General features: G+C 51.1%; 1 protein-coding gene across 2 annotated transcripts; it reads right to left on the bottom strand.

Moving 5' to 3' along the window:
• SENP3 (SUMO specific peptidase 3) lies at positions 1-11,208 on the bottom strand. Of its 2 annotated transcripts, none has more exons than XM_035299880.3 (11): positions 10,777-11,208; positions 9,377-10,102; positions 8,061-8,300; positions 7,853-7,964; positions 7,337-7,484; positions 7,160-7,207; positions 5,942-6,019; positions 1,416-1,553; positions 1,140-1,223; positions 976-1,026; positions 1-535 (listed from the first exon to the last, which is right to left on the bottom strand). In XM_035299880.3, exons 2-11 carry the CDS (start codon positions 10,089-10,091, stop codon positions 425-427), a joined length of 1,725 nt encoding a protein of 574 aa, XP_035155771.1. In that variant the 5' UTR covers positions 10,092-10,102; positions 10,777-11,208; the 3' UTR covers positions 1-424. The 2 variants fall into 2 exon arrangements, with proteins under 2 accessions (XP_035155771.1, XP_035155770.1); XM_035299879.3 differs by having other exon boundaries at positions 10,883-11,208.
• Positions 11,209-11,352: the final 144 nt, after the last annotated feature.

The following is an 11,352-nucleotide window of genomic DNA, read 5'->3' as shown; positions in this document are numbered from 1 at the left end:
TTAAGTATCAACAAAGGATCCTTTATTGACCAGAGCAGGACCGTGGCATTTATATATATATATATAAAAAAAAGTTCGAAGATCTGGCAGGCAGTGATCCCTTTGCCCGCCCACCACCCCCCGCACTGATTTCCTGCTCCTTGCACGGGGAAGGGGGGGAGGATGACTGCCCCACCCAGGCCACAGGGCCACACTCCCCTACAAACAGAGGAAGAAAGGGGCTTTTCTGTAGTTCCCCCTGCCCATCAGAAATCAACAAGTATTCTCTCAAAGAAAAAAAATACAGAAATCGAAACATTTAAATATGAAAAACCAAAGGGAACTGAGGGGGACGAGGCAAGAGAGGAAAGGGACTGGAGTTTCTTGGGAAGGGACTCCCACGTCCCCCTGCCCATTAACGGGCTTGGGGCCTGGGGTACGAGGCTCACACAGTGAGTTTGCAGTGACACAGCTCCTTGTAGATCTGCCGACGAAGTTTGGGCATGTCCTGCTGGGTGAAGCTGAATGGCTGGGACAGGGCCAGGTGCTTGCAGTACTGGGTGTTAACAAAGCAGGCCGTGAGAAACCCCCACCCCATGTCAGGACCCATGCTCTTCATTTCATATGACATGTGTCTCCACCTTTCAGAGAACATCCCGTTCACATACAAAGGGAGCCAGGGTCCCATAGCCAATGGTTCAAAAACAGCCTGACTCTAAAAGCTAGTGTTCTTACTTGGTACATGATAGAATGTTTTAGACAGAGAAAATACACTGAGATGGAGGTTAGCAGGCAACTCTGTCAAAGCCAGAGACCCAGGCCCAATGTGGGATGGAGAAGCTCAGAAGAGGACCAGTGAAGCTAGGGTTCTGGTGTTCTAAAACAGATTACTTCCTGCTCCACAACTGGCTGTGAGTCAAATGAGGGGATGCGAAACAGCCTCCCAACCCTTTAACCCCACTTTCACAGCTAGAGAAGGTGGCACCATCTGCTTACCTGCAGCACAAAAGCGCCACAGTCACTGTCATTATTCTGCCTGGCCACATTCTAGAAAAGAGAAGGAAAGCAGACCCTTCACATGGAGACTCCCAGGGCTGGGACTCAGTATCTGCCCTCTACCACTATCCCCTCCAACCGTACCCCTCCATCAGGAAACTCACCATTTTGAAGTAACCTTTCCAGCCCTGATGGAAATCCAGTCGGTCTTTCTTTACCGCCTCTGCCTGTAGATACTTGGCAATATGCTATGTGAATGGGAAAAAGAGAAAGTGATGCCTCAAGTTCCCCAATTGAACTCAGTTTGGTGGGTACAATGGTGCCAGGCACCATGCCTAGGTTGCCCCTCAGAGAACCAAAGCCCACCCTTCTTCCTGCAATGCCTTGCCACTGTACCCACCCCCCCTGCATTTTGTCCATCTCCCTCCTACCCCTCAAACCTTAGGGCAGCGGCGGTTTAGGGTACGCTGCGAGTCAAAATATGTAATGGTGCGTCGCCTCACATCAACAGAAATGAGGGACCAATGCACCTCCAGGTGGATGGGGATTAGCAGGAGCTCCTTATTGAAGATGTCCACCTAGAGAGAGTGCCACAGGTCAGGTACAACACACACAAGTCCTGCCTTTTGCCATGAAGATTCTAGAGAGGAACAGAGACACAGGCAAGGGAACCCAGTGAAAGAACAGAAGACCCAGACCCTAGATTGTGGGCAAGCTCAGGATCTGCATGTTTCAGCTCTTCAGGGTAAAGGAGGAAGGTCGGACAACTGAGGTGACGTCAGAACAAACACTTGAGAGCCCATGATGGGCCAGGCGCTTTTCACACTTTAAAGGGAGAAGCACTTAGTAGCTCAGAACCCAGGCCCAGGATTCTGGAGCCTGCCAGCATTCAAATACAGCTCCTTCATTTACTGGCTTATGACTGTTGGCAACTTACTTAATAACCTTCTATACCTCAGTTTCCTTATCTGTCAGAGAGTGAAAGGAATAGTACCTACACCTCATCCATTTTTTATGAGGATGAAACTAGTGAATATCCATAATACACTTGGAACAAGGCACAGCACAAAGTAAACGCTCAGTTAATGGTCAAAACAATCCTACCAGGAAGTTCTCACATCCAACAGATGAGGAATTGCAGCTTGGAAAGTAGTGACTTGCTCAAAGTCATAAAAGAAAGAAATGGCAGAAGTGGGACTCAAACTCAGTAGGAAAGGCAGCCAAGATATTTTTTACTGTATGTCACCCTTCCTTCTTCTGAAAGAAGTAGGCCCACCAGATCCTTGAGGGGGTAAGCTCTTGAATGTGAGGATTGCAATTAAGGAATGCAGGAGCCAATCACCCTACCTAACTGTAGACATTTCATGGCCTTTGAATGGAAGGCCAGGGAAACCAGAGGAGAAAAGAATTCTTGATTTTCCTCACCCAACCTATTGCTCTCCCACTTTTCCCATAACGTAAGCCAAAAACCTAGACATCATCCTCTACTCCTATCTTTTTCTTCACTTCCCACATCCAAACTGTGGCAGAAAAAACAAATCTTTCCTACTAAACTCTCACAACACAAAATACTTCTGTAACTTGTAGTCACCAAGAAGTGTGTGAGGCTTTCTCTCTACCAACAACCAAGCAAGCAAATACCCAACACAGCTGGGTATCCCCAAATTCAATCCCAACACCATCTACCTAGAGATAACATATCACAGGTTTAGGGTTCAGTCTCACAAGGCTGCCCCCAATTCTGATGCCAGTCCTAAGCCCCAGGTTGTTTTAGCTATGCTTCTCACCAACTGGTTACAAATCAGTGTTCCCAGCCACGTGCCATGGCTCACAACTGTTATCCCATCACTTTGGGAGGCCAAGGTGGGTGGATCACCTGAGGTCAAGAGTTCAAGACCAGCTCGGCCAACATGGTGAAAACCCATCTCTATTAAAAATATAAAATATTAGCTGGAAATAGTGGCACGTGCCTGTAATCCCAGCTACTTGGGAGGCTGAGGCAGGAGAGTCACTTGAACCTCGGAGGCAGAGGTTGTGGTGAGCTGAGATCGCACCATTGCACTCCAGCCCTGGCAACAAAAGTGAAACTCCGTCTCAAACAAGAAAAAAAAAAAATTGGCCGGGCACAGTGGCTCATGTCTGTAATCCCAGCACTTTGGGAGGCTGAGGCAGGCGGATCACAAGGTCAAGAGGTCGAGACCATCCTGGCCAACATGGTGAAACCCCATCTCTACTAAAAATACCAAAACAAAAATTAGCTGGATGTTGTGGCATGTGCCTGTAGTCCCAGCTACTCAGAAGGCTGAGGCAGAAGAATTGCTTGAACCTGGGAAGCGGAGGTTGCAGTGAGCTGAGGTCGCACCACTGCACTCCAGCCTGGCGCCTGGAGCCTGGCAACAGAGCAAGAGACTCCGTCTCAAAAAAAAAAAAAGGGAAAAAAAAAATCAGCGTTCCCATGATCCCCTCCTTGAATTTGATTAATTTGCTACAGCAGCTCATAGACCTCATGGAAACAGGCTGGGCGCAGTGGCTCATGCCTGTAATCCCAGCACTTTGGGAGGCCGTGGTGGGTGGATCACCTGAGGTCAAGAGTTTGAGACCAGCCTGGTCAACGCAGTGAAACCCCATCTTCTACTAAAAATACAAAAATTAGCTGGGCATGGTGGCACATGCCTGTAATTCCAGCTACTCGGGAGGCTGAGGCAGGAGAATCACTTGAACCCAGGAGGAAGAGGTTGCAGTGAGCCAAAACTGTGCCATTGCACTCCAGCCTGGAGGACAAGAGTGAAACGTTGTCTCAAAAAAAGAATGAAACTGTCTCAAAAAAGAGAACAAAACAAAACAAAAAAAGAACTCATGGAAACACATTTGCCAGTTTATTATAAAAGTTAGTACAAAGAGTACAGATGAAAAGATGCACAGGGCAAGGTACTGGAAAGAGGCCAGGAGGCCATCCTGTGGGAGCCTCAATGCCTTCAGCTATCTGGAATGTCTCCAAACTCCTCCTTCAGGTTTGTACAGAGGCTTCACTATTAGGCAGAACTGATTAAATCAGTGACCATCAGTGACTGCCTTAACCTTTAACCCCTTTTGCCTCCCGGGAAGTTGGTGGGGGTAAGGATGAAAAGTTCCAACCCTCTAATAATGAAGCCAACTAGAGGGGCTAGCCATTAATCAACTCATGAGCATACAAAACACACATCACTGGAGATTCCAAGGATTTTAGGAGCTGAATGCCAGGAGCCTGGTCAGGAGACCAAATATGTATCTCTCAGTATCACAGAACCTGCAGTCCTACTGGTTTTACTTGTAAAATTTATCCTACATAAAACTTTCTCTCTCTCGCGTGCGCTCTCTCTCTCTCTCGAACACTCCAGTTCAAGTTTCTCACCTGGACTTCTGTTCTCTGTTCCTGCTTCCATTCTTTCCCCCTTTCAATCTCCCACTGAAACAGGAGTTTAAAACAGGAGGCACTTCTCAGCCTGCTTAAAACTCAATGACTTCTCAGTACACGCACAATAAAATCCACCCTCCTTAGCCTACCGTACATGTCTTACATGATCTACTCTCTGACCAAAAATATATATATATATTTTTTGAGATGGAGTCTCACTCTGTCACCCAGGCTGGAGGGCAGTGGTGCGATCTCAGCTCACTGCAACCTCTGCCACCCAGGTTTAAATGATTATCCTGCCTCAGCCTCTTGAGTAACTGGGACTACAGGTGCCTGCTACCACGCCCGGCTAATTTTTTTGTATTTTCAGTAGAGACAGGGTTTCACCATGTTGGCCAGCATGGTCTCAATCTTTCGACTTCGTGGTCTGCCCGCCTCGGCCTCCCAAAGTGCCGGGATTATAGGCATGAGCCACTGCACCTGGCCTCTGAAGGAATTTTGGATCGGTCTCCCTTTGCTCACTCTGCTTCAACTACACGTCACCCACACAAGCCCTGTATTCCTGAACCATGTTTTTCACTTTGGGTCTCGGGTACTTGCTGTTCCCTCTGCCTAAACACTCCTCTCCCAGCTGTGTACATGGCTGGCTGCTCATCTCAAGTCTCAGCTATGAGAGGCCTTCTTAGACCACCAATCTAAAGTGCCAACTTTCCACACTATCACATTACTCTGTTTTGTTTTTCTCAGACGGAGTTTTGCTCTTGTAGCCCAGGCTGGAGTGCAATGGTGAGATCTCAGCTCACTGCAACCTCTGCCTCCCAGGTTCAAGTGATTCTCCTGCCTCAGCCTTTCCAACAGCTGGGGTTATGGACACTTGCCACCACGCCAGGCTAATTTTTGTATTTTTCATAGAGACAGCATTTCTCCATGTTGGCCAGGCTGGTCTCAAACTCTTGGCCTCAGGTGATCCGCCTACCTCGGCCTCCCAAAATGCTAGGATTACAGGTATGAGCCACCTCGGCTGGCCTCACATTACTGTTTTGATCTGCCAACAGCACTGCTCACTAGCTGCAATCTAACTTTATTCTCACTCTACTAGGGCAAGTTTCCCTCATTTAATACCATATCCTTAGTGCCTAGACACACAGGAGATATTTAATCTTTGAAAGACCGAATGAACAGGGTCAGTGAAAGGGATCATAGAAAACAAGACTCTCATTCTTTTTTTTTCCAATACGGAGTTTCACTCTTGTTACCCAGGCTGGAGTGCAATGTCGCGATCTCGGCTCACCACAACCTCTGCCTCCTGGGTTCAGGCAATTCTCCTGCCTCAGCCTCCTGGGTAGCTGGGATTACAGGCACGCGCCACCATGCCCAGCTAATTTTTTGTATTTTTAGTAGAGACGGGGTTTCACCATGTTGACCAGGATGGTCTCGATCTCTTGACCTCGAGATCCTCCCGCCTCAGCCTCCCAAAGGGCTGGGATTACAGGCTTGAGCCACCGCGCCCGGCAAGACTCTCATTCTTTAGGGGCAAGGCATTACACAAGCAGATGTAAATTCAAAACTCACGTTTTTGGTCCACCTTTTCACCCCATCATAACCCTTGGTACGGAGCTTATCATAGAAGAAACTATTGAAGAAATGCACCTGTGCCAACAACACAAAAAAACTCAATGGGATTAAAAGACTTCAGACTCTCCCACTAAGTCTTCCCCTGCTGCCCAGTCCACTGACAGTAAAAACAAATTCTGTTTTTTGGTAGTTTTTTTCTTTTTTTGGTAGAGACAGGGTTTCACTATGTTGCCCAGATCGGTCTCAAACTCCTGGCCTCAAGCAATCTATCTGTCCACCTGCCTCAGCTTCCCAAAGCATTGAGATGATAGGTATGAGTCAAAAAGCCAGGACTTTTTTGTTTTTTTTTTCTTGCTTGGTCATCCAGGCTGTAGTGCAGTGGCACAATTTCAACTCACTACAACCTCCACCTCGAGGGTTCGAGCAATTCTCCTGCTTCAGCCTACCGAGTAGCTGGGACTACAGGCACCCGCCATTATGCCCAGCTAATTTTTTTGTATTTTTAGTAGAGACAGGGTTTCACCATGTTGGCCAGGCTGGTCTTGAACTCCTGACCTCAGGTGATCCACCAGCCTCAGCTTCCCAAAGTGCTGGGATTACAGGCATGACTCACCATGCCCAGCCAAAGTTGTTTTGTCTATTTTTGTTTTTTGAGATGGAGTTTCGCTCGTTGACCAGGCTGGAATGCAATGGTGCAATCTCAGCTCACCAAAACCTCCTCCTCCTCGGTTCAAGCAATTCTTCTGCCTCAGCTTCCCCAGTAGCTGGGGTTACAGGCCTGCGCCAGCAAGCCCAGCTAATTTTGTATTTTTAGTAGAGACGGGGTTTCTCCATGTTAGTCAGGCTGGTCTGAAACTCCCGACCTCAGGTGATCTCCCGCCTCGGCCTCCCAAAGCGCTGGGATTACTCGGCTCACTCCCAAAGGCGTGAGCCACTGCACCCAGCAGCCTTTTTTTTTTTTAAGCTTATAATGGGATCCCATCCCAATTCTTTGGGCTGGCCATAGGGAAAAACACTGACTACTGGCAGAAAGGAAAACAACGGATAAATCCAGGGCCAAGATTACAGATTTGAAATTAATACACTACTACCTACCACCTCTCTCCCTGAAACAGAGACCCTCTTTATAAAAAATGGAAGAGATGAAAAGGGCTTAAAAAGCTGCTTAAAGCTGCAGAAGTTCTTCTGGGTGTAGACCTGTCTGGGTGTGCCTACCTTTTCAGGGACTGTGTCCATGACCAGGTCTCCATACATGTTCATCACCTGGGGAGAAGATGGGAGGCAACTTGCCATGGAGGGTGTGGCATGGGCACAGGGCTCCCCCATGCAGAGGGCCCCGAACACCCTGCTCCCTGAATCCCCACTCAGGCCTGTTTCTCCACCCCTTCTCACCTGGTCATTGAGCCAGTTCTGTCCATACAAGGTCCCCAAGTCATCCATGGTCAGCACATGCCGCTTATAGGCCACTCGGAAGCCCCTCACCATGGCATTGCCTGGCATCCGCTGGTATGATTGGATCAGCTGCAACACCAGGCCCTTCCTGAGTAGGCCAAGGGTGGAGTCACACAAGAGATGATACAGCTGGGACACACAGAAATGCCTACTACTCCCTAGAATAAAAACTGTGACCCCTTTTTTGGGGGGTCATGATGGGTCCTTCTGAGGACCTACTTAAAGGCCCACTCCCCAGAAAGATAAACATGACTACTCAAGTATAACATTTCAGGGTCCCAGGTAAAGACTCTCCCAGTCAGTTTACAAGGAGTTGGCACCTTGCCTGCAGAGTCCTCCCTTTCAGCTCTAGCTTTCTCCTCCCCAAGTACAGCGCTGTGGGAAAAAAGGCAGCAGCATTCTCTCCACATCCCCCAGGCCCTGGCCCTCCTTTGAAGGAGGGCTTGCAAGCCTCACCTGGAAGGCGTGGAAAACTCCTGCTGGAAAATGTCCTCCAATTTCTCTACCACCTCATCAGTGCTGAGGGGTATGAGGCTGCCATAAGTTTGAAGGAATTCATCCAAGATGCCTGAGCGGAAAGGGAGAGAGGAGCGGGGTGAGGCCTCCAGACTCGACTCTGGGAGTCAGTGGAGGGAGAGAAACTAGCTGCTCAAGGGCTCCTTACTCTGTACGCAGGTCACATGCTCCTCTCGCAGTGGGCTGTGCTGGCCGGCTTTCTCCCCAGGCCTCTCTGCCTCTTCTGCCATGCCCAAATCTGAGCCCTGAAAAAGCTCCTGGGCCACATGGTCCCCGATGCTGCATACATTGCTGATGAGGATGCTGGCATCAGGGGGTGCCAAGTTGCGTTCCCCTTCTGGCCCAGATGGTCCCCCAAAACCGTTGGGCAGAGTACATGAAAGGAGGCCTATAGGACAAGGGAAATGGAATGGATGAGAGACTGGCCCAAGTGAAAGGACAGTGGGATGACAGAGTTAACTCATGCATGCCAGTAAGACCTCCAGGAGGATACACTGAAGCAGAATCTACCAACATCAATCCCACTGCAAGAAACAGGACCCCATGAGGCATAAGACAGACATGTCCAAGAGGTTCTACAGGGACAGAGAGAAAGAGTTCCTACTCACAGGAAGAAAGAAAAAGTATTACCATTTAGAAATGTAAACTTCAGGATATCTGTCACCACTATATGCCAAAGACCTAGCATAGTACCCAGCATGTTGTAAAGGCTCAACGAATACTTGAATATTTAATACAGATGTAGAGAGCCTGAAACTGTTTGGCTGGAGTTCTCCAAAAGGGAAACATTCTTTCACAACTGTAAGAAGATGTACTCCACTACTGGGAGAGAGCCCATCGCACCAGAATGGGAGTAGTACCCTCTGGAGATGTACACATGGGGGTTCTTATACTGAGAGGCCAGAGGCATTTCGAGTGGACAAGATTTTTTTTATTTTTATTTTTTGAGACAAAGTCTTGTTCTGTTGCCAGGCCAGAGTGCAATGGCACAAATCTTGGCTCACTGCAACCTCTGCCTCCCAGGTTCAAGCAATTCTCCTGCCTCAGCCTCTCGAGTAGCTGGGACTACAAGCGCATGCCACCTTGCCCGACTAATTTTTGTATTTTTAATACAGACGGGGTTTCACCATCTCTCGACCTCATGATCTGCCTGCCTTGGCCTTCCAAGGTGTTAGGATTACAGGCGTGAGCCACCGCACCCGGCCGAGTGGACGGATTTTTCTACACCATAGCTCCCTTTCTCATCTGCGTGAAAGACCACAGAATAACTACTTAGGGATTCTTACTCCCAGGCTTACTTTCTGCTCACAGTGGGGCTTAATGAAGACATTTTGTGGCTCTTCTGGAGTCATCACCCCACCATGCTACTTTCCTTCAGCCCAGTTCTCACCCCAGCAACTGGCTCCTGGTGCTCCAGGCTCTTATCCCTCCCTAACCCTTCCCCCTGCCCCTTTCCCACCTTACCCGAGTCAGGGTCCAGAGGAGACTTTGGAGTCCACCTGAGTCCATCTTCCTCCATGGGGGGCCCAGAGGGCACTGGTGGAGACCCTCTCACCCCATCCTCAGCCATGAGAGCACCTAGCAGACCCAGCCGGGGTGGAGGTGGCCCCCGAGGAGAGTCAAAACGACAACAGGGAGATGGCACCTGTGGCGTCGCACCCCCTTCCTGGGGTGAAAGATGGTTCTTGGGGTGTGCGAGGCCCCGCCGCCGGCCCCGGTGTCGCCCCCAAAGCTTCCAGTGGAATGTCAGCGAGGTGCTTTTTGAGTAGAGCAGCATCCGGAAGGCTCTCATAGCTCGACGGCGGCGCTGTGAGCAGGTTTTTCGATGAGTGGGGCGGGGAGGGCGGGGCCGCTGGGAGGTTCCCAGCTGACCCCATCTGGGCGGCAGCCTCCAAGCTGCCACTTCCTCCTCTTCATCTTCATCCTCCTCTTCCTCCTCCTCCTCCTCCTCTTCACTTGCTGAAGCATCAAAAGAGGGTCGGGGGACAGGGAGGCGTCTGGCTGGCACTGTGGTGCCTGACCCAGGATCTGGCCCAAACCCTCCACCTGACTTGAGTCGGGGTTTGGGAGGTGGGGGCCAACGAAGACGTTCCCGCCTGGGACTTGAATAAGCTGCAGGTATGCCGGGTCCAGGAGGCTCAGGCCCCCAGGACCCGGTCCCTTGTATAGTCTCTTTCATCTTCCAGTACCCTGAAAAACAAAGATCAGGGTATAAGCATCGTTGCCCTGCAGATCCTGCTTCTCTTCCTGGGCATGCCTCCTCTGGATTCAGATGCAAATAAAGAAAAGAGGAAAAAACGCAAAATTCCTAACTCAGATCTTCCCAGTTAACATAATCCACAAGGGGCCCTTTAGGGTCTGTGTCATCATCTCTCCGCTGTCCAGAAACAAGGGCAAATGGCTAAGCTGCAGGCCTCAGAGATCTTACTTCTGAGATGCCCAGGCTAAACCCAACAGCACTGCCAGGTTCTACTTCGTTACTTTAATACCATCAGGGCTGTCCTTTGAGGGCCCAATAAAGGCGATTTCTTTCCTCAGGGACATGATACGGTGGTACCCGAGGAAAATACAACTTGCACGGGGAAACTGTGGGCTGGAGTGGGAGACAGTTCTCTAACACCTTGGATGAACGGGGGTCGTGGGCAGGCGGATGCCAAGGCTATGGTTCAGGGGGTAGAGGCTGATAAACAGGGAAGGACTCTGAAGGAAACTTAAAGAGAACCCAAACCCAGTCAAGGCGCTGGGACAGAACGGGACGCACGAGCCAGGCAGGCCCAGCCCCCTCCTACTTCATCCTCGGGAAACAGAACGCATCCCGGCACCAGTCTGGTCCCACGAGCTTGGATGGCTCTGCGCACACGGACCTTAAGAAGCCCCTCTGCGGGCCTCTGGGCCCGGTTCGGTGGGAGCGAGGCTCAGGAATGGGAGAGGCCACGGCATGGCTGGGGGGAGGGGAGGGGGCATCCTCACCGGGAGCGGGGAAGCCGGGCGGACGGGCCCGAGGGCGGGCGTCTCCGGCCTCAGGCTTCCCGGCTCATCTCTCCGGCGACGGCGGCGGCCCCGCCACTCCCGCTGTCTTTAGGCGCAGCCGTCTCAATTCAAGATTCCAACGCTTCTGGGCCGCGTGCCGCACCGCGGAGCACCCCACCGCGCCGCCTCCGGCTCTGCTTCAGCTTCAGCTTCTACTTCCACCGCCGCCGCCGCCGCCACTCCTCCCCCTCCTCCTCCTCCTCCTCTTCCTTCCCCTCCCTCGAGCCCCGGGCCCACCGGCAGCGGCCGCGCACGATTAGTACGTCACGCCCGGCGAAGAGCGCCGGCGCGGCCACCACGCGCCCAGCCCCGCCTACCCGAGGACGCCGGCGCCGTGGGACCGGCCCGCCCAGAGCGCTTTGCGGGGCTGCGCTTGCGCACATCCGCCGCCCGGCTGCGCGTGGCCTTCC

The sequence above is a fragment of the Callithrix jacchus genome, chromosome 5 (assembly GCF_049354715.1).
Source record: "Callithrix jacchus isolate 240 chromosome 5, calJac240_pri, whole genome shotgun sequence".
Classification (NCBI taxonomy): domain Eukaryota; kingdom Metazoa; phylum Chordata; class Mammalia; order Primates; family Cebidae; genus Callithrix; species Callithrix jacchus.
This window is presented reverse-complemented; position numbering and strand designations above follow the sequence as displayed.

What these genes read in the sequence shown, in the direction of transcription:
- SENP3 (XM_035299880.3), bottom strand. Translation starts at nt 10,091, where the DNA reads ATGAAAGAGACTATACAAGGGACCGGGTCCTGGGGGCCTGAGCCTCCT. An exon ending in GAGTTTTCCACGCCTTCCAG is followed by an intron (nt 7,485 to 7,852) that starts GTGAGGCTTGCA and finishes TGGCCTACTCAG; the next exon opens with GAAGGGCCTGGTGTTGCAGC. An exon ending in TGGACACAGTCCCTGAAAAG is followed by an intron (nt 6,020 to 7,159) that starts GTAGGCACACCC and finishes TTGTTGGCACAG; the next exon opens with GTGCATTTCTTCAATAGTTT.